General features: G+C 34.2%; 1 protein-coding gene across 1 annotated transcript in view; it reads left to right on the top strand.

The window, feature by feature from the left end:
• Positions 1 to 22,709, top strand: part of LOC123234219 (transformation/transcription domain associated protein) — a 175,911-nt gene that overhangs the window by 62,144 nt on the left and 91,058 nt on the right. The window contains exons 36-53 of the mRNA XM_044660153.1: positions 434 to 598; positions 706 to 887; positions 1,192 to 1,390; positions 1,774 to 1,902; positions 3,894 to 4,160; positions 5,010 to 5,216; positions 6,013 to 6,171; positions 6,278 to 6,412; positions 6,942 to 7,052; positions 7,545 to 7,691; positions 12,062 to 12,275; positions 12,973 to 13,098; positions 14,105 to 14,251; positions 15,524 to 15,723; positions 16,751 to 16,872; positions 17,137 to 17,350; positions 19,661 to 19,840; positions 21,909 to 22,055. Of these exons, the coding sequence (XP_044516088.1) occupies positions 434 to 598; positions 706 to 887; positions 1,192 to 1,390; positions 1,774 to 1,902; positions 3,894 to 4,160; positions 5,010 to 5,216; positions 6,013 to 6,171; positions 6,278 to 6,412; positions 6,942 to 7,052; positions 7,545 to 7,691; positions 12,062 to 12,275; positions 12,973 to 13,098; positions 14,105 to 14,251; positions 15,524 to 15,723; positions 16,751 to 16,872; positions 17,137 to 17,350; positions 19,661 to 19,840; positions 21,909 to 22,055 (3,051 nt within the window). The remainder of the gene's footprint in view (positions 1 to 433; positions 599 to 705; positions 888 to 1,191; positions 1,391 to 1,773; positions 1,903 to 3,893; positions 4,161 to 5,009; positions 5,217 to 6,012; positions 6,172 to 6,277; positions 6,413 to 6,941; positions 7,053 to 7,544; positions 7,692 to 12,061; positions 12,276 to 12,972; positions 13,099 to 14,104; positions 14,252 to 15,523; positions 15,724 to 16,750; positions 16,873 to 17,136; positions 17,351 to 19,660; positions 19,841 to 21,908; positions 22,056 to 22,709) is intronic.

The raw sequence follows: 22,709 nt of genomic DNA, 5'->3' as shown, positions 1-22,709 counted from the left end.
TACCTATATGCTAACCTGCATTTGTAGGTTTCTTTAATAACTTTCAGTATTTAATATGGTCAAAGTAATTTAGAAACCTTGGATTAAATAGATACACAATGAATGTTTGACCATATGTTTAAAGGCCAGAACGGAAGAAAAGTTATAAGTCATCAAGGGCAATTTTATTGGAACTCTTTTTTTTAAAACCCTAACCTTCTGTCTTAGTAGCAATTCTAAGACAGAAGAGCTGTAAGGGCCAGGAAATTGGAGTTAAGTGCCTTGCTCTCTGGGTCACACAGATAGGAAGTGTCTGAGGCCAGATTTGGACCAAATAGGACCTTTCAACTCTAGGCCTGGTTCTCAATCCAATGAGCCACCTACCTGCTCCTGGTATTTCTTGCTTAATTTGAAGTAACTTAAGATAGTTTAAGATATTTTATATTCTTTTTAGAGTTTCTTAAAACACAAAGATGCCAAACCTCTTCGAGATGTTCTTGCAGCCAACCCAAACCGATTTATCGCTTTGTTGTTACCTGGTGGCACACAAGCAGCTGTGCGCCCTGGCTCTCCTAGCACAAGCACTTTGAGAATTGATCTTCAGTTCCAGGCTATCAAGGTAATTCCTTTGATAGAGAGCTTTGTGAAAATTCCAAATCTATTCATCTGTGGAATGATGATATTGTCAATATTGCCATGTTTGTCTTTTTTTTTTTTCCTTGACAGATCATAAGCATTATAGTTAAGAATGATGAATCCTGGTTGGCAAATCAACATTCTTTAGTGAGCCAGTTGAGACGTGTATGGGTCAGTGAAACTTTTCAAGAAAGGCACCGCAAAGAAAATATGGCTGCAACAAACTGGAAGGAGCCTAAATTACTAGCTTATTGTTTGCTGAATTACTGCAAGTAGGTGTAGTTATTCTGTTTTAGTTTGAGTAACTTTTATCTAAATATATTCAGTTAGCCAAGAGCAATATTAGAAATTCAGTCTTGTCAGTAAGAGGCTTTTAACTTCATTTGGCATAGAGAGAGACCTCATATAGTAGTAACTGATTTTACCCAGTAGTAGTCTCTTTTAAATCCATCTTTTTTGTAATCTGTGGGATTTTGTATCTGAATTGTTCAAAAGGCAAATAAATAAATTAGCAGTCAACATAATTGATTAGAAAATTTTCCATAAAGAATTTACTTCCTTACCTTGATTTTACAGAAGGAATTATGGAGATATAGAGTTGCTTTTCCAGCTGCTTCGAGCCTTTACTGGCCGTTTTCTCTGCAACATGACGTTCTTAAAGGAATACATGGAAGAGGAAATCCCCAAGAATTACAGCATCTCTCAAAAACGTGCCTTATTCTTTCGCTTTGTAGACTTTAATGACCCAAATTTTGGAGATGAGCTCAAAGCCAAGGTAAAGTTATAGGAAGCAAAAGAATTTGTATATTGTGTTTCTATTGACATTAAAATGAGAGGCCAAAATATTTTTGAAAAAAATACCCATTGTTGAAAAAAATAAGCATTTCATGAACTACAAAGTTTTGTCTCATCTCTGGAAAATTCTTTTTTATTTTTCTTTGAGGCGAGAAGGACAAAACCAAATAGTCATTTTTTGGGGAGGGAGCTTCCTTACCTTTCTTTTTGTTTATTAACTCAAAAGTAGGGAAAATGAGATGAAGTCTTTGTTGTAGTCTTAGATGGTTTGCAAATTTATGAGATGTACTCTGAGCAGTATAATTGGTGATCACAGCAGAACAATGGCATGATAATTTTCTTTACTTTCTTCTATATTGATAGGTTCTACAACATATTCTGAATCCTGCTTTCTTGTACAGTTTTGAGAAAGCTGAAGGAGAGCAGCTTTTGGGACCTCCTAATCCAGAAGGCGATAATCCAGAAAGCATTACCAGTGTTTTTATTACCAAGGTGGTAATTTCCATAATGAATTGTTATCACACATATGAGGGCTATTAAATATGTGTGTTAAGGGGTAATTGAATTAATTCCACTTTTAGAAATAATTTTATTTTTCATAATTTTACTGATTTGTGTTGAAGCATTATTCGTTATTGAAGCATCATTCGTTAAAGTGAGTATTTTGAGGGCAGGTTCTTATACCAGAATAAGTTAACTAAACAAAATTTAAAATACTCTGAGTATAAATTCAGTGTTTATTAAAATCTAATTAGTTAGTAATAGTTTTGTAAGAACTGTTGGATTATTAAAGATCAAATAAATAAATTTTTTATTTAGGACTATAAACACTTCAATGACAATTTTAGGTTCAATTAAACTGTTTATAATGTTGCGAGGATATCTTTTTTAAAATGCCGGTGTGGCATCATTAATATTTTGAATTAGTTTTTAATTAGAATTGAATTCGTTTTACATTTTTATGTACCATACAAATTTGAAGGGTTTTTTTTTCTACCACTCCAGTTCATAGAGATTTTTACATAACATATTCTTTGGGAAATTTTCATATTACTTTATGTTTGTTATGGGCTAGAGTTGAACTGTGTATTTGCATCAGTTTCTTTTAGAAGTATATGTTTATTGAAGTAATAATTGTCAGTTTTTGCCCCAAGAGCGATAAAGTATTTAAGTAGGTTATTGGTTCATATTAATGCTATTTGGAGGAAATTGTATGATTCACTCTTTCAGAAGGCATGCTCTGGCGTCTTGGTTCATTCATTCTGGTCAACCCAGAAAGAAGGGGCCTGGTAGTTACTAATATTATATAGCAGGACAGATGGGTGGCTCAGGAATGGATAGAGAGCCAGATCTGGAGACAGGAGGTCTTTGGTTCAAATCTAGTCTCAGATACTTTCTAGTTGTATGACTCTGGGCAAGTCATTTAAGTCTAGTTGCCTAGCCTTTATTGCTTTGTCTTGGAATTAATACTTAGTATTGATTACAACACAGAAGGCAAGAGTTTAAAAAAAATACAGCATAGCTCACCTTTTAAAACCCTTATTACTTTAGTCAGTTTTGCTCAATTTCTTTCCCTAGGCTAATTCCTAATCCCTAGGAAGAGTGAACAAAGTCAGAGAACAGCACCTTGTTTATGTCCTGATAGTATTTGCCAAGTCCCTTTCTATATTGCCAAATTCCCATTTATGGTCAGTTCTCTTAGTTAAAAGTAAGGGAAGGGGGCAGTTGGGTAGCTCAGTGGATTGAGAGCCAGGCCTAGAGACGGGAGGTCCTGGTTCAAATCTGGCCTCAGATACTTCCCAGCTGTGTGATCCTGGGCAAGTCACTTGACCCCCATTGCCGCTCTTCTACCTTGGAGCCAATACACAGTATTGACTCCAAGATGGAGGATAAGGGTTTTAAAAAAAAAAAAAAAGTAAGGGAAGCTAGTTGTTTTTTGTCCCTCAGAAGTCCAGTTGTGTTTGGGATTATAATTTTATTGAATTTCTTTTAAAAAATGGATGTTTCTCTTGTGGGGTTGCTCTTTTGTCTTCTTTCCCAAGAGTGTTTCAATGTTTAATTCTCTTTTGGGTTCAAAGTATTTTTCTTGAATGATTTCTGACTAAGTGGATTAAGTAGACCTGAGCACAAAGTAAAAAATCAGTTATGACCACCAGTTAAACAAAAAGACTAGTTCAATTTAATTTGTGTTTTGGATTAGTGAGAAGTTTTGTCTTTCATTCTGGAATATTTGCTTAGTAGTTAATTTTTGAATAGTTTACAAGTACACCAGGCAGGTGTGAATATTTAGCATTTAAAGAAAAGTTAAAGAAATTCCCTGTAGTTCTGATAAGGAAAAAGTAATGATGTATTAAATTATTTTCCTTTTTTTCAGCTTTCTACTATTGTATATGCTTTAGGTTTAAGCTTATTTGTACAGCATTTGCAGAAAAGTCTACATAAATCCATGAAAGATTGCATTTTTCCTTTCTTTCCATGACTAGGTGCTTGACCCAGAGAAACAGACAGACATGTTGGATTCCCTCAGGATTTACCTTTTACAGTTTGCTACACTTCTTGTGGAACATGCGCCACATCATATCCATGACAATAACAAGAATCGGAATAGCAAACTGCGACGATTAATGACCTTTGCTTGGCCCTGTCTGCTATCGAAGGCATGTGTGGACCCAGCATGTAAATACAGTGGGCACTTACTCCTGGCGCATATCATTGCTAAATTTGCCATACACAAGAAAATTGTACTCCAGGTATCCTTCCCCCCCTATGGTTAATTTGAATCACTTTTCCTGAAATGTTTTCTTTATGTTTCACTGTTTTGTTTACTCTTTCTATTTAACTTCAGCTCTCAGCTGTTTTTTAGTATATAAGCCATATTTTATTTATTTCTTTTTCTGTTCATTGGAATGTTTGTTATCTCAGAGCAAGAGTTTTTATCCCAGAGTCCATGAATTTTTAAAAAATACTTTGATAACTGTATTTCAGTATAATTGGCTTCCATTATAATGCATGTATTTTAATTTATCCATTTAAGATATTATTGCAGAAAGGAGTCTGTCTATTGCCAGATAGACTGCCACAGGGGTTCATCACACAGAAGAAAGCTAAACCCTTCCCTTACCTTTGAGTAGAATGTCAGTGATAACCTCGATCATAGAGTTTTATCCATGTATAGGCCAGTTAGATTTGTTTTCTTTTCTGATCAAAGATGGTTCCCAAAATGCATCTTATAAAAAAATGTAATTCTAGATACCATGGGGACTGTAGTTAAGGATTCTTGATGATTCACCCCAAAACCATCTGTTCTACTGGTGAAATATATACATAAAGCACATGCCAAATTAATGAGTTATCAGTGGTAACATCTTTGTGTATGGTCATACTGCAGAACATACTCAGTTTACTGATAGCTTGAATTGTGCAAAACATTTAAAAAATTTGTTTCTCCATATTTGTGAAGAGTATTTTCCCCAAATTTAAATGTGTATAAAATAGATTTAAAAAAAAAAATCTTTTTGTTTTAGTCCTAATTCAGTTATTGTTGATATATTTAAAAATTTGATTCTCAGATCATATCTTACAAGAATCTCCTATATTAGGTTTTTCATAGTTTGCTAAAGGCTCATGCAATGGAGGCTCGTGCAATTGTCAGACAAGCAATGGCTATTTTGACTCCAGCAGTCCCTGCTCGAATGGAAGATGGACACCAAATGCTGACTCATTGGACTAGAAAAATCATTGTAGAAGAAGGTCATACAGTTCCCCAGCTGGTCCACATTTTGCATTTAATAGTCCAACATTTTAAGGTAGGTAGTTTGGTTTCCAACATTTTGCTTTCAGATTTTTGTTTTCCCTTTGGCAGTAGTATTATGGTCATTTATCTTTTAGTAACATTTCTGCCATCTAAATGATACATTTATGTGTGTTTTGGTTTTGGCTTCCTCTCTCAATGGAAAGTAAAGCTGCTTAAAGATGTTCACTGTGCCTTAGATCCTTTTTGTATTCTTTTTGCCTTGTGTCAGGTTATGTGTGTAGTACATAGTATTCTTTTTTTTATTAGCCTCTATTTGGCCTATAAATCTCTAGGTTTCGATTATTTTATTAAATAGAACACTCAAAATTAGAGAATATTTTTAGTGTTTCCCTTTTGCAGATCCCCTGCAAGCTACATTTTGGAAGGAATCTATATTCTTTCCAATTTAATTTTATGAGGACTGGGATTATATTGATAAGTCATTTATTCTAGTGTTAAGATTTTATGTCTTATTGGTCTTTGCTTGAGCCTTTTATATAACCTTCATTAGAGTTGAAGAGAGTTATCTGTTCAAAGAGATTTTAATATCTGACTTTTCTTGATTTTGGATATAAAGTGCATACCAAACTAGTGACTGTCAGTGTTGGCCTCTTCAGATCATATTCAATTCATTGATTGCATGGAGCTTGAAAAATGGTAAAAAAAAAAAAATTTTCTCCATATTTGTGAAGAATATTTCCTTCATTTGAATGAGTATATAAAACTATTTTTTTAAAGATCCTTTTTGTTTTGATTCTAATTCATTTAGGACTAAATATATTTTTATTAATATTGGTATCTTTCCATAGGTTTATTACCCAGTGAGGCACCATTTGGTACAGCATATGGTGAGTGCCATGCAGAGATTAGGCTTCACTCCCAGTGTTACCATTGAACAAAGAAAATTGGCTGTGGATCTGGCAGAAGTTGTCATTAAGTGGGAATTGCAAAGGATTAAAGATCAGCAGGTAGGAATGATAATTCTTTATATTCCCCATGACAAAATTTTTTAATTTTTAATTTTTAACACTTATCCTTAAAAATCATATATTTTAATTTAATCTGCTGTTTTAGCCGGATTCTGATATAGATCCAAATTCAAGTGGAGAAGGTGCCAGTTGTGCCTCATCTGCTATTAAAAGAGGACTGTCAGTTGATTCTGGCCAAGAGGTGAAGAGATTTAGGACTGCCACTGGAGCAATGAGTGCAGTAAGAAATTGTCTTCTGTAAATCCTAATGGGAACTGCCAATTCTTGCTTGTACCTTATCCTTTATTGGTGCTACCCCCTCTTGAGACAATCATGCTCACACAAACATAAAATCTGACCTGTGGTCATTTTTTTGAGGCCCTTTTTTTTATGTATTTTGTTAAAGATAACAGTTTCTTTCCTCCATTTCTATTGTAGTTGAAGCTATCTTGGATCATGTTAGTACTCTATTTAGTGCCTGGATAGTTCTGTGGATGACATATGTTGTATATTTTGAGTTTTTATGTATACATGTACACATTTGTGTATATAGTATACTAGAAAAATGGGACAAGACTGTTATTCCTTATCTCCTACCCCTTCTTTATGTTAATGTTTCTTTATGAATTCTAACAGAATGCTATCTATGATTAGGATAGTGGAACATAGAAAAGTTTACATTGACCAAAATCATAAAATTGAAGCACACCTTTGCATTATTTTAAAAAAAGCATAAAATGTTTTAAATTTCATTACCTATATATTTTTAGGTCTTTGGGAGGAGCCAATCATTGCCTGGGGCTGATGCTTTACTTGCTAAGCCTATTGATAAACAGCATACAGATACAGTTGTGAACTTTTTGATTAGAATTGCTTGTCAGGTAAGATTGCCAATTTGTGACACTAATTCATTACAACAAATGTTACCTTGTAACCCCTCCTCCCCAAGTTTTGTGTGTGTGTGTGTGTGTGTGTATGTATATACATACATACATACATACATACATACATACATACATACATATTTTAAAATAAAGGCATTAAACGAAAAATATTTTGAAAATTTTATGGGTCCATTTTGGGAAGCTGTTTTCTTTCTAAACATCAAAAACCTCAAACATCTGCTTTAGAAATTTTTTAGAGAATGTATTTGCATATTTGGAACATTGTATATCTATATTTATGCAGTGCAGGTAAACATTAATGTGTGCTTTGGGCACATATAGAGTTAATTCACAGTAATGAAAAGGAAATAGACTAACTGGAATGTGTTAGGAATAGACCAAATAACAGTTTTAGTGTTTCAGTATTTAATAATGAAATATACTGCAAGCATATGGCAAATAAAAAATCATCATTATTTGAATTTTTAGGTTAATGACAACTCCAATACTGCAGGATCTCCTGGAGAATTGTTATCTCGACGGTGTGTTAATCTCCTAAAGACTGCTTTACGACCAGATATGTGGCCAAAATCAGAACTCAAACTACAGTGGTTTGACAAGCTTTTGATGACTGTGGTAGGTTCTCAGGTCAACAGGTAGAACGCAGGAATCTTAACAGAAGCAATTACCGTGCTCTATAATTTTGTGTCTTAAATAAGGTTGTTGGTACTTCCAGTTATTGTAAATATCCTTAAAAAGAGAGACCCTGATATTTAGTAGCCAAACTCCAAATTTTATCTTAGAGCCAGAGAAGATGGCTCATTTTTTCCATCTATGAGATTTAGAATTGGCATATTAATGGAAATTCTCTTCTGCTAGGCTGATGGATCATGAGAGATGAGTATCACTAACTAAGCCAAAGAAAATTTAGATCCCTTTTCCTATTCATTATCTTTAATAATAACTTAAGTGTAAATTTTGAAAACATTTAGATATTCTCTCATATTTTACAAATATACTTCTTAAAATTAGAGGTCATTTGATCTAGGCTAAAGTTTTAATTAATATAGTACCATTAAAAAAACCAACCTGGATTTTCCTAAAAATAGATATTTTAATGACTAAAGTAGGATTCTGAACTTATTTTTCTTGATGATTATCTTATGGTATAACAGTGGACCAAAAAAACATGAGAGACTATAACGTATCCCTGAAATGTTGTATGATTATTTAATTTAATAATCAAGCTCCCATGACCCTGGAAATTTTTTCTGCAAAAGGTATAGTATAAATTTTATCTATTTCTCACTGTAAGTAAAATTCTTGTTTTATAGCTTGATATGTTTCAAGGTTTTCTATATTTGATTTATCAGATCTATTGTGGATGTGATGCTTGAGCTATAACTACTAACTTTTTAGAAAAGCTACAAAACTTTGTGCCTGCTATATAATATGTGCAGTGATGGCAAACCTTTTAGAGAAGGGTTGCCTTGAATGAGACGCGCCCCCCACCCCCACCCCCCAGTGCTGTGTCCCTCCCCTGCCACATGCTGGGTATGCACCAGACCTCTCTCCACACACACACACAGGAGAGGGAGAAAGCATTCCCATTGGCTACTGGGCAGAGGGTTGGGGATATGGAAAAATGTCAGCAGGCATGGTGGAGGGGGCAGGGAGCAGCTCTGGCTAAGTCTCTCTGCTTTTCTAATAAGGTACTCTGGGGGGGGAGGGGAGGGAGAACGGCACAGAGAGCACTCTGCATGCCATCTTAGGCACCCATGCTATAGGTTTGCCATCACTGGAATAGTATAATGAATAGACCCCATATATCTATGTATTTTGATTCTTTACTTTGTATACATTAACATATTTTACGCTTTTTTGTCTTCATGTTTATAATTTCTTATTTTTTAAAAAAGCTCTTACCTTTTGTCTTAGAATCAATATTGTGTATTGGTTCTAAGGCTGAAGAGCAGTAAGGAGTAGGCAGTGGTATTAAGTGACTTGCCCATAGTTACACAGCTAGGAAGCTGAGGCCATATTTGAATTCAGGTCCTCCCATTTCCAGGCCTGGCTCTCAATCCACTGAGCCACCTAGCTATCCCTTATTTCTTCTAATGCAATAATATTCCATCACATTCATAGATTACATTATCCATTCCCCAAATTGAGGGACTTATTTTGCTTCTACTTTTTTGATACAACTAAAAATGCTGCTATAAATATTTTGGCACATATAAAGACCTTTCTTTTCTTATAGTATATGCCTAGCAATAGAACCTCTGGGTCCAAGGGTTTAGACAATTTACTTATTTTCTTCACATTTCCAAATTGCTTTCCAAAAAGGTTGGACAATTTTCCAGTTCAACCCTATATTAGTGTGTAAGGCGCTCCACACCTCTCTCTGTGATCAATGTCTATTTCTATCTTTTATTATCTTTGCCAATTTGCTAGATATGTTGTAAAAGCACACTGTTACTTTGAATCTTATTTCTTTTATTAGTTATTTGGAGTAATCTTTCCTATGGTTATTGATAATTTCAAATTGTTCTTTTGAGAACTTTTTTCAAGTAAGCCCTTTAATCATGATGTATTCATTAAGGAATGACCCTTCATCTTAAAGGTTCCTGCTTAGTCCCATACATTTTGAATAGCAGCTTATTATCAAAGATTTTGATTTAGAATTTCCCCCAAATATGAACTGGAATGATCTCCAGGAATTGATACAGAGTGAAAGGAGCAGAACCAGAACATTGTACACAGAGACTGATACACTGTGGCACAATAGAACATAACGGACTTTTCTACTAGCAGCAATGCAAGGATCCAGAGCAAGGCTGAGGGACTTATGAGAAAGAAAACTAGCCACATTCAGAGGAAGAACTGTGGGAGGAGAAACGCAGAAGAAAAACAACTGCTTGAACACATGGGCTGATGGGGATATTACTTGGGATGTAGACACTAAAAGACAGCTCTAGTCTAACTATCAATAATATGGAATTAGGTCTTAATCAATGATACATGTAAAACCCAGTGGAATTGTGTGTCAGCTGAGGGGGGTTAGGAGAGTGGGGGAGAGGGAAAGAACATGAAACATGTAACTAGGGGAAAATATTCAAAATAAAAATTAAATAATTAAATTAATTAAATTTAAAAAAAGGAATTTCCCCCCAAGCTTCCCTTGTGCTCCTTGCATCAGTTTCGTTTGTGTAAAAGCTTTTCAGTTTCACATAGATCAAACGTTCTATTTTGTCTTCAGCTTTTTCTTCTATTTGAGGTATGATTAAATTCTTCCTATCACCATTCATACCTGAGAAAGGTATCTTACTTAAAATTAAAGGAAGAGCCAGGCCTAGAGACGGGAGGTACTAGGTTCAAATCTGGCCTCAGACACTTCCTAGCTGTGTGACCCTGGGCAAGTCACTTAACCCCTATTGTCTAACCTTTACCACTCTTCTGCCTTGGAAACAATACACAGTATTGATGCTAAGACAGAAGGCAAGGGTTTTTTAAAAATTAAATTAAATATATATTAAGTATATAGTCCAGGGGAATAGAATATATTACTGATGCTTGGCTAAGGAAGAACTAAAAAAAATTTTTTTAATTGATATATATTTTTTTTATGTCACAAAATTTCTCTCCATATTCCTTTTGAGGCAGCTGGTGGCTCAGTGCATAGAATGTGGGCCTGGAGTCAGGGAGACATCAGTTCAAATCTAACCTCTGATACTTCCTAACTGTGTGACCATGAGCAAGTCACTTCACTCAGTCTCTGCTTCAGTTTCCTCAATTGTAAAATAGAGATAAAAAACATCTCTCTTGCTGGGTTTTTGTGAGGATCAAATGAAATGATATTTGTAGTATTTTTTTTTTTAAACCCTTGTACTTCGGTGTATTGTCTCATAGGTGGCAGATTGGTAAGGGTGGGCAATGGGGGTCAAGTGACTTGCCCAGGGTCACACAGCTGGGAAGTGTATTTGTAGTATTTTAACAAATAATATTTTATGTCACAACATATGACATTGTTATAGCAAATATTTTATCAAACAATACTTCCTTTTTTTTTTTTTTAATTTCTTTTAAACCCTTAACTTTCAGTGTATTGTCTCATAGGTGGAAGAGTGGTAAGGGTGGGCAATGGGGGTCAAGTGACTTGCCCAGGGTCACACAGCTGGGAAGTGGCTGAGGCCGGATTTGAACCTAGGACCTCCTGTCTCTAGGCCTGACTCTCAATCCACTGAGCTACCCAGCTGCCCCTCAAACAATACTTCTTAAAGGAAAAAAGAAGGGGAAAAAAATAAGCAAAACTTTGATTAATATATCAAAAAAGTTTGATTAAAAAACAGTATACCACACCCATGGATCTCCAGCCTTTCCAAAACAGCGAGGTGGGAATGTCTTCTCATAAATCTTTGGAGCCATGCTCATTCTTTGTAATTTTACAGCTTTTGCTTTTGATTGTTTTTGTGCTTTTTCTTTATATTTACATCCTGTTAGTCATCGTACATGTTGTTTTCTTGGCTCTGATTACTTGACTGTATCAGATTGTATAATTCTTTATATGTTTCTCTGTACTCATCATATTTGTCATTTCCTATAGAAATAGTCCTTGGCATTCATTTAACATAATTTATTTAGCCATACCCCAAATCAATAGGCTTCAATTTTATTTTTAATTTTTGCTCTTATAAAAATTTTGGTAGAGAATTTCTTCTTATCAATGACCTTCTTTCTAAGGTTTATACCTTAGAAAATTTTTTTTAAAAAAACATTTTAGTGTTCTTGTAATATGAAAACTTCTTAGAAATTTAAAACAACGGTATTTTAAACACAACATTCATGCTTGCCTACTTTTCCCTATCTTTAAATCTCCTTTAATTAGCTGGAACCCTGTTACCAAATAATTAATTAATTGGGTATCATTTTAAAGCTTTGCATGAGGCTACATTTCAACAATTAAAAAATAACACTTACTGAAATTTCTATTTATTTATTTATTTTAGGAACAACCTAATCAAGCTAACTTTGCAAATATATGCACTGGATTGGAAGTCTTAAGTTTCTTGTTAACTGTTCTCCAGTCTCCAGCAATTCTCAGTAGCTTTAAACCTTTGCAACGAGGGGTGGCTGCTTGTATGACATGTGGAAATACCAAAGTTTTACGAGCAGTTCATAGTCTTCTCTCACGCCTGATGAGTATTTTCCCCACAGAACCAAGTATGATCATTTTCTTTGATGTTTTTCTTTTATCAGTAACACACCAATTGAAGTAATTAAGTAAAAGAGGAAGGGGAGCCATGTCTTTCAAGTGTACTAATCTTCTGTTTTATGTGTTTGGTATTTTATTGTTACATTTTCGTTTGCACTTTCCACCCCTATAAGAAAGAGTTGAAATAAGTAATCATGTGGAATACATCATTATCTTCAGACATAAAAACTTAATAACCTGTAGCAGTCATTGCTTTGGCTCAAGAAATGTCTGCCATAAATTTAATGTCTTTTGCAATTATCTTTTTTCTACTTTGGAAGTGCTATTATTCTTGCGTTGAATGCTAGTATTTTACTAAGACATGAAAGGGAAATTAAATGTAAAAAGTCCTCTATCTAACTAATGTTGCTCAGTTAACAAGAATGAATTCTGATGTGTTATTGAATAAATTTATTTGGAGCATAGTCTAATGGGAAAATTTCAGTGAGGTCATCATAACTCAATTTGGATGAACAATATGGAAGGAAACATGAGGAGGGTTATATAGAAATTATTTTATCCACCAAAACTAAGTTGTTTCAAAAGGGGCTTATTAGCTCATTCTCAATAATTTCATTGACTGTTACTAATGCATTTATTATTGGCAAATGCAGATGTGTATATTGGGATTTGGAGGGCCAAAATTTAATTTTAAACTCATTTCAGGTACTTCAAGTGTAGCTTCAAAATATGAAGAACTTGAATGCTTGTATGCAGCAGTGGGAAAAGTTATTTATGAAGGGCTTACCAATTATGAAAAGGCTACAAATGCAAATCCTTCCCAGCTCTTTGGTGAGTATTCTTTCTTTTTATTGGCTGTAGCTTATTTGTTCATCTATTAGTTTCTTTTCCATTAAACTTTTTTTTTTAAACCCTTACATTCTGTCTTAGAATCAGCACTCTTAATTCTAAGGCAGAAGAGTGGTAAGGACTGGACATGGCTACAGAATAAAGTCCCAACTCCTTATGACATTCAAGGGGATGTCACCAAAAGACCTTTTGAGTTTATTTTCACATATATTCTCTACTTCACCTACACTTGGATTCTTGCTATTCTTTGAAAACATCTTATGTTTCTCTTTCTCTCTGCCTTTGCATCACATTAACCTCTGTTACATGGGATGTCCTCCTTTCTAACTTGACATGTTGAAAGGCTAGCCATATTTTATAGACTAGTTTAAATGTTACCTCTTACATGGAACTCCTTCCCTTGTTCCTTTCTTGAGCTTAGAGACCATATTATATTTATCTTTATATCTTCCTTAGCATATAGAGAGCCAACTCTAAAGAAATATTTGTAGAGTTGAAATGGGAGAAAGATAAAGATCTCTTGATACGATGTTATATATGTGTTATCTGTACATTCTGAAAAATCTCATATCATTTTGGATACTTGAAATTTTATTCAATTTAACACTTTTTTCAAAGCACTTGCTAAGTGTGGAGAGTGGAGGCACTTGAAGGAGGTACAATAAATACATAGTAAGAAAAAACCTTTGCCCTTAGGAGCTTCCTAATATGATTGTCGAAGAAAGTAGTTATTACTGTGGATCTCATGAAATAAATTTTCTTTTGTAACAATTTTGGTATGTGAAATAATCATTAATATATTAAGTTTAGATTCTAGAGTATGCCATTTATTGTAGAATTTTAATGCTGACATTTGAGAATGTTATATGTTCCAATACATATTATTCAGTAACATTTTGTTTATCTTTATCTATTTCTATTGAATTTTTATTGTAGTTATATTATTTTGTGACTTTCCCTAAAAATGGAAACATTTTATGGTTTTTAGGTACTTTGATGATTCTAAAGTCTGCTTGCAGTAATAACCCTAGCTACATAGACAGATTGATTTCAGTTTTCATGCGTTCGCTACAGAAGATGGTTAGAGAGCATTTAAATCCACAAGCAGCTTCAGGAACTGCAGAAGCTAACACAGGTAACACATTTGGTACCTTATTCTTTTTAATAATGTCCCAATGAAAATGAGAATGCTGTGTGAGTTGGTCCCTCAATTTTTTTTTTTTTTTTTAACCCTTGTACTTCGGTGTATTGTCTCATAGGTGGAAGATTGGTAAGGGTGGGCAATGGGGGTCAAGTGACTTGCCCAGGGTCACACAGCTGGGAAGTGGCTGAGGCCGGGTTTGAACCTAGGACCTCCTGTCTCTAGGCCTGACTCTCACTCCACTGAGCTACCCAGCTGCCCCTGGTCCCTCAATTTTAATAGGTTTTATAAATTTATAAATTAAGCACTCAGTTCTCAATATCTAGTAAAAATAGCAGTTTAAGTTTTATAAAAAAAGTCAGCTTTTTCATATATAGTCATTTGTTAATTGAAGAATTAAAAATTATAGGAATTTTATATTTTACTGCCTTGAGAAAATTCACCACTAGGTGGTATGTGTAGTCAAAAATGCTTCAATTTGTTGAAGTAGAATATGTGGAATTATTTCTAAAATGTTAGTAATGGAAGCATCACCCAGAGGCATTTAAATTGATACTGTGTATTTGCATGTGTGGTTTGTGTGAAGATGACCAGTTATGACAGAAGCTGCATTGCAACTGGGCACAGCAGTACAGTGGGAAGAGCACTAATTGTGGTGGCAGAAGACCTGAGTGCAAGTCCTCTTTCAGTCACTTGTGTGACTTTGGGCAAGTCACTTTTCTATAATTTATTTTCCTCTTTAAAATGAAGAGGTTGCACTAGATGACTTCCAAGCTGCTCTTCAGCTCTAGGTCTTTGATCTTAATTTTAAGTACAATTCAAGGAAGCCCTTGAGAAACTTGGTCTTTCAGCTTCTATAGGTGTCATCATATTTCAGAGTCTATATAGACTATAACCTAAGGTAAGTAGCATTCCATACCTGTAGTCACCTGGCTCCCAACTTTATGTATAAGATCAATCGTCTTCCTGCTCCTCCCTTCCTTTAATTATATTCCTTTCCCCACATAGGCTTCACTTCATATCTCCACTAACCTTCTACTAGCTGTGATTCTCCTTATTCAGCTCTTATAAAAGACTGTAGTAGTAGGAAGAAAGTTATAAACTGTTTTGAAGAAGTGAAAATTTTAGTAGGTTTCTTCCAGGTATAAATGTAGCTGCTTAGAGGAAGGGAGGAGTGTGTTTGGGGCATGAGTTTCTTTGCCAAGATAATTAGTTATACATAATCATAAAATTGCAATCTTATAATGCATTTTTGTACATTAGCAGGGACAAGTGAACTGGTTATGTTGAGTTTGGATCTTGTGAAAACTCGTCTTGCTGTGATGAGCATGGAAATGAGGAAAAACTTTATTCAGGCCATTCTAACATCATTAATTGAAAAATCAACTGATGCCAAAATTCTTCGTGCTGTGGTTAAAACTGTGGAAGAATGGGTTAAAAATAATTCCCCCATGGCAGCCAATCAGGCAAGCTATTAAAACAAAATTGTGGCATTACTATTAACTTTGTGATCTATTCTTATAAAATTATTTTTTGTGAATGCAGTGGACTTAGTTGCCAGAAATGTATTTTTACATTCATGATTCCTTTTCTTTTAAAAACTAAGATAGTAAGCTTTATTGATGCTTTCTGTTTTCACTTCAATGATTTCATGATTTCCCACTCCCCATGCCCTTGAGCACTTTATTTTAACAAAGAAAAACAGTCAAATAAGATTATTAATAGTGACTATAACCTATGGTAAGTAGCATTCCATATCTGTAGTCACCTTGCCTCTCTATTTCGTCATCTCTTCTCCTCAGCTAAGATTGAAAGTTAGAATTAGTGTGTCTTTAGCTTCACATAATCTCTTTCTTAGAGGAGTCAAGATTTTTCACAATTTTGTCCACATTGAAACCATGTTAAAAGCAAGATTTTAGTTGTTCTAAATCTTATTGCTCATAATTCAATGTAATAACTATATTAAAATTATCCCTCTTGTTCTTATTGGTAAAAGGTTATTGACAGCATATCAGATGTAGATTCTAAAATTTTAATGATGACTTTGCATAAGGAAAGGAAATCCTTTTCTTTAAAATATGATTTTGGTCTATGCTTATTTTAGATATAAAGCTGAATGATTTAGTTGGGGACAGAGATATCTGTGCCTATTAATAATTAGTTCCCTTTTTTTTATAACTTATTTCATTAGATTATTTCTAAATAATTGGCTTTTAGATTGACTTGTTATCTTCCAAATTTTGTGTTTGTATATGTGTGTATGTACTTAGATGCATTCTACATCAGCGTGAACAAGCATTTAGAAAATTTAAGCATCCAAATTTAAATATTATCGTTACAAAGACCTTCTTAAGTCTTTCTTTTAGAAAGATGGACTTTGCTCCGTTGTACTTGACAATATGTAGGAGCTTATAAAAACCAGATGATTGAAAGATTTTTGAGTGTGTTATTTTTCAGATCGAGAAAACTAATTCTCTTTTTAAAAATTCACAGACACCTACACTCCGTGAGAAGTCCATTTTACTTGTGAAAATGATGACTTACATTGAAAAGCGGTTTCCAGAAGACCTTGAATTAAATGCCCAATTCTTAGACCTTGTTAACTATGTCTATAGGTAATTATATCAATCAAATATTGTAGTAGTTTGGTTCCCATCCATTCATCTTCTAGCAATGAGTAAATTAAAGGAACACTTTTTAGTGTCAAATCAAATAATTTACAGTGGGGATCACTAATGAAGGCATTATCTAACTGCCACATAAACTATTAAAATGAACTTTGTGATTATTTGCATTTGAGAGGTTAAATTTGCTACTGATTTATTTATAGTCTGGGAAATAAAAGAAGCCTATCTTTCTTATGTTTCCTTTTACTGTAGAGATGAGAACCTTTCTGGAAGTGAGCTAACTGCAAAACTAGAGCCTGCCTTCCTTTCTGGCTTACGTTGTGCTCAGCCACTCATCCGAGCAAAATTTTTTGAAGTCTTTGACAATTCCATGAAACGTCGTGTTTATGAACGCTTGCTTTATGTGACCTGTTCTCAGAACTGGGAAGCCATGGGAAACCACTTTTGGATCAAGCAGTGCATTGAGGTAGGATTGACTGAACTTTATGTAGTTGGGGATCAATGACATACTATGTGACTGTGCTCTAAAGTCATGAGAATTTGTGCTGTCATGTGATAATACTGCAGTTTAAGAAAAAACTACTTTTAAACTCTAGTATTATGATTATATAGTTGAAATATTTAGATTCAGTATTTAAATATAGAGGTCATAAAGAAAATTTCAAACCAAATTTTATTTGCCAATATTTTCAACGCAGATGGTATTATAAAATGCTTTTGGTGGTGTATTGAAACCTTAAAAATGGCAACTCAAATTGCCCTCTTATAGCAAAAAGAAATTGTAGAAGAAAACATCTCTGCTTGCTGCACTTCCTGTTGAAAATTTAATTCAATATGGGTACGGTAAAAGAAATATGGATCTAAGACTGATTTTAACACTAAATCATGTCCTAGTGCAGTGATGGGCAAATTAAGGCCGGCAGGCCAGATGTGACCCCCTGAAATGTTCTATCCAGCCACGCAACATCATTCCCAATGTGACATATATAGTGAGTAGGATACAGTGCAATGAAACTTGGAAAGAGTTGCCTTAAAACAGACTGACAGATGAGCATTTCCTTTCCTTTGGCCACCTCTTTAAAAAGTTTGCCCATCACTGTCTAGTGTATTTATTTTTTGAACACTTTCAAAAGCCATTTTAGATTCCTATAATGTTTTGTAAAATGCATTTTAAAATCAACACTATCAGGTAATATCAAAAAGCTTTGCTTCTAAATTGAGATTTTTTTCAGAATGTTGCATAGTTTTCTTCACTATATACCCCAAATTTTGTCGAATCTTGAATGTGAAAATTGCTTTTAAAAAATCAGTTCCAAAGTTTGAAAACTAGATATTCTCTCTCATTCAGCTCTTAAACTCCTAAAGTATCACAGAACTAATTAATCTCTGTATCCTTTAATGCCATGATACTGCTGAACCCCTGGGATCTTTCCTTTTGAACTCTTAAAATGCTATTGAGCAAAGGAATCTATATTAAAAAGTTTTTGAAATGGTTCAATTTCTAGAGGCCTAGTCTAGCATAAAGATAGGGTGGCGTTTGAGTGGAGGTTCAATTAGTTCTCTTTGGTTTTATTAACAAAGGTAGATTCTTTGATGATCCTAGATTATAGATAATACTTCTGATTTATTTTTTAACATGGGACAGGAGAATCTTCAGGCATTTTTGGTCAGTAATTATACCCTTTGAACAACTTTTATAACTTATTTTTACTTCAGTTTCTTATTTTAAAAATTACCAAAGTTTTTGGGAAAGTTAATTGCTACTTATCTATATTGAGTACTAAGACAAGTTAATTTTAAATATTTAGTCTGGTAAAGGATAGCAGAAAATCAAGGTAATTGGTAAAGATCTCATTAACAGAGAAATGGTTTATGTGGCAAAGTAATTAGTATGTCATTATATCACTTGGTTTTGTAAATATGTAAAGGTGATTCTCCCTCTTCCCCCTCCAAGTGCTTTTCTTTTATTATAAATAAATCCTACTTTATAGGGTATTATTTTAGATGGTAGCAGAGATAGAAAATATAGAAAAGACATATGCCCTTCCTAGAATTTACAATCTGGTCGGGGGGGGGGGTTAAAATACTAATATACAGTATGTAACATTACAAAATAGTTGGAGAAGAAAGGTCACAACTAACATGGAAGTGGGAAGACTTCTTGTAGGGTGGGATATGATTTGAGCCTTATAGGGTAGGACAAGGAGAAAAAGGGAAGACATTTCTGGCATAGTGAAACTGGGAGCAAGGGTACAGAGGGAAGGGGAACACAGGATTTTTTTTGGAGAGCAGAGGCAGCTAGGTAACTCAGTAGTTAGAGGTCTGGGCCTGGAATCAGGATGATATGAGTTCAAATCACAGTTTCTAGCTGTGTGACCTGGGCAAGTCACTTAATTGCTGCTTGCTTCACTATCCTCAGCTTTGAAATGGGATATAATAATAGCACATCCCTCCTAGAATTAAATGAGGATCAAATAAGCTAATAGTTGTAAAGCGCCTGGCATATAGTAGGTGCTGAATAAATACTTGTTTCCTTAACCGATACTTTTCTCTGTTTGACTAGAAGAGAGTGTATGTAGGGGAGCAATAAGACTAGGCTAACGATACATATTATGCTGTATGGACTAAGCAGTTAAAATTTGACTAATCACAAAATGCTAGATAAAGTGATCCAATTCATATTCATTTGGCAAGTTTAAACATTTATTTATATCAAATGCCATTTAAAAAGAAGATTATTTTTCTTTTTTCTTTTCAATAAAATCATAATTTTTAGCTCCTGTTGGCAGTGTGTGAGAGAAACACCACAATTGGTACAAGTTGTCAGGGAGCTATGCTTCCATCAATCACAAATGTTATCAACCTGGCTGATAGTCATGATCGGGCAGCATTTGCTATGGTAACACATGTCAAACAGGAACCTCGAGAAAGAGAGAACAGTGAATCCAAAGAAGAGGTAAGATTGATTTTATTAATTTAATTTTTGAAGAGATTGAAATGCTTTTTTTTTCCCCAAAAGGAAATTTTAACAATCATACAGTTTTTAGATCAGAAACATTTACATGTTCCATTCTCGAATGAGAAATAGGTTTTAATTATTTTTTTCTCCTCAGTTTCTGAGCATTTTGCCGTGCCATTCAGCTTTGAGATCTTTGACACCATTTCACTGTTCACATTTTTGTTTATTATTAACAAGTGAACAGATTTCTGAATTCAGTCTAGAAGGTTTGAATTCTGATCCTGCCTCAGGCATTCATGTGTGATCCTAGCTGGGCAAATCACTTGACCTCTCTCATGCTCAGTTTCTCATCAGTGAAAGTGGGGATAATAATGGTATCTACCTCACAGGATGGCAAAGATCAAATGAGATAATATATATGAAGCGTTTTACAAATCTCAAAGCACTATACAAATTATTACTATTATTAAACTTTGTTGACTTTTGGTTTTCTTTCTGAATGAGAAATGGATTGTACCAAAGTATTAGGTATTAGATGTTTAGTAACCTAGACATGGCCACATTGGCTTCATTGAACCAGACAAATCTGACTATCATGATCCTTGCATCATAGATTTAGAGCCGTAAAGATGATTTAAAAAAATTTTTAAAGGAATATTCTAGTGAGTGGTGAGTAATTTTTTAAAAGCAGTTGATTAATTTGTGTTTTTTGTCTTTTTCTTATAAAAGGAGCTCTCCTTTATTACTGAGATGTAACTTAGTTTTTTCCCTTATATCTAGGGCATTTGAGTATTTGCAAGAGAAGCAGAAATATTGAAAATATCCCATAGTATTGTTGAACCATAGAATTTTTTTTTTTAAACCCTTACCTTTGGTGTATTGTCTCATAGGTGGAAGAGTGGTGAGGGTGGGCAATGGGGGTCAAGTGACTTGCCCAGGGTCACACAGCTGGGAAGTGGCTGAGGCCGGATTTGAACCTAGGACCTCCTGTCTCTAGGACTGACTCTCACTCCACTGAGCTACCCAGCTGCCCCCTGAACCATAGAATTTTAATGAGTCTATTTTGTGATTCTTGTGTAAGATAGCTATTAAATTGTGGTGTTTTAAGAATCCTTGGGGGACAGTTAGTGGGCTCAGTGGATTGAGAGCCAGACCTAGTGATAGGAAGTCCTGGATTCAAACTTGGCCTCAGACACTTCCCAGCTATGTGACCCTGGGCAAGTCATTTAACCCCCATTGCCTAGCCCTTACCACTCTTCTGCCTTGGAACCAATACACAGTATTGATTCCAAGAGAAAAAGTAAAGATCCTTTAAAAATAAATAAATGAATGAATGAATGAATGAATGAATGAATGAATGAATGAATGAATAAACAAATAAATAAATAAATAAACGAGCAAACATAAATAAATAAATAAATGGAAATAATCTTATGATTCTATAAGACTTTTAAAAGAATATACAAATTGTTCCAGTACTACATTTTGTCTGGCTTATGTATGAATTACTAAAGCAGCTAAGAAATTTCATACATATTTTACTTTAAAGAATGTTATTCTGGCTCCTAATAAGCCTAATTGTTGTCAGCTTTAGTTTCTGCATTTTTTTTTTAAACCCTTACTTTTCCCCTCTTAGAATCATTACTATATATTGGTTCCAAGGCAGAAGAGTGGTAAGGGCTAGTCAATGGGGGGTTAAGTAACTTGCCCAGGGTCACACAGCTAGGAAGTATCTGAGGTCAGTTTCAAACCCAGGACTTCCCATCTCTAGCCCTGGCTTTCAATCCACTGAGTCCCACAGCTGCTCCAGTTTCCGCATTTTTAAAAAAATGTATTTTGATGTCTCATTTTAAGTACTTTAGTGTTCCTGTCAGGATTCTAAAAAATGATACCCTCCACAAAACAAGAGTAATATTTTTTTATGGAACTAAATCTTAATTAATAAAATGGTTATAAAAACTTTCAGAGGATGACAAAGAATTTTTGAGTGCTACAACTTCAACAGGAGTTATACCAAAGTACTGTTCACTAGATTCAATCTAATTAAAATTTTTATTTGATTTAGGATGTGGAGATAGATATTGAGTTAGCTCCTGGAGATCAGACTAGCACACCTAAAACCAAAGAACTTTCTGAAAAAGACATCGGTAACCAGTTGCACATGTTGACCAACAGACATGATAAATTCCTTGACTCTCTTCGGGAAGTTAAGGTTTGTATATTGGAATGATAACTTTTTTATCTGAAATCCTAATATCCCCTTATAAACCTGACCTTTCTTACATTTCAGTAGCATAATTCACTCTTACAGTCCTGGAAGACTCTTAAGTCATCATCTTAAATAATGTAGATTTTTATATTTCTGCATTTTATATTTACAGATGTATTTATTTTTCTTTATTATATTTCTACATTTTGTAATGTGGAAAATTATATTTTCTGTTGATGGGGGGAAGAGTATAGAGCCTTACAAGATGGGATAACTATCATTTCCTCAATTTCTTTTGTTGTAGGAAATGGAAAATTTGTTAATATGGTATATCTGCTTTTTCTTAAGTACAAAAAATTGATTAATGAAGACAGTATAGATCAATATGCTACATTTTTTTAAAAGCCATGCCAGTACGAAATTTGGCCTGATAAGAACTGATTAATTTAGCCATAAATTATTTATGTTTATAGGTAAAAGTTAGGAGAAGAATGTGTGAATTCATTTGTATTATTATTCCTCAATCCCCCAAATACTCTCATATAAAATTGGGAAAATTTTGGTTATAGAATCTGAGTTGGAAGGAACCTCAGAAACTATCTGTTTCAAAGTAGGAGCAAATGTAAATCATCTCTGTGCCATTTAAAGCTCTTCGGA

Source organism: Gracilinanus agilis, chromosome 1 (genome assembly GCF_016433145.1).
Source record: "Gracilinanus agilis isolate LMUSP501 chromosome 1, AgileGrace, whole genome shotgun sequence".
NCBI classification, from domain to species: domain Eukaryota; kingdom Metazoa; phylum Chordata; class Mammalia; order Didelphimorphia; family Didelphidae; genus Gracilinanus; species Gracilinanus agilis.
Note: the sequence above shows the minus strand (reverse complement) of the source record. Positions and strands in the feature narration are given on the sequence as shown.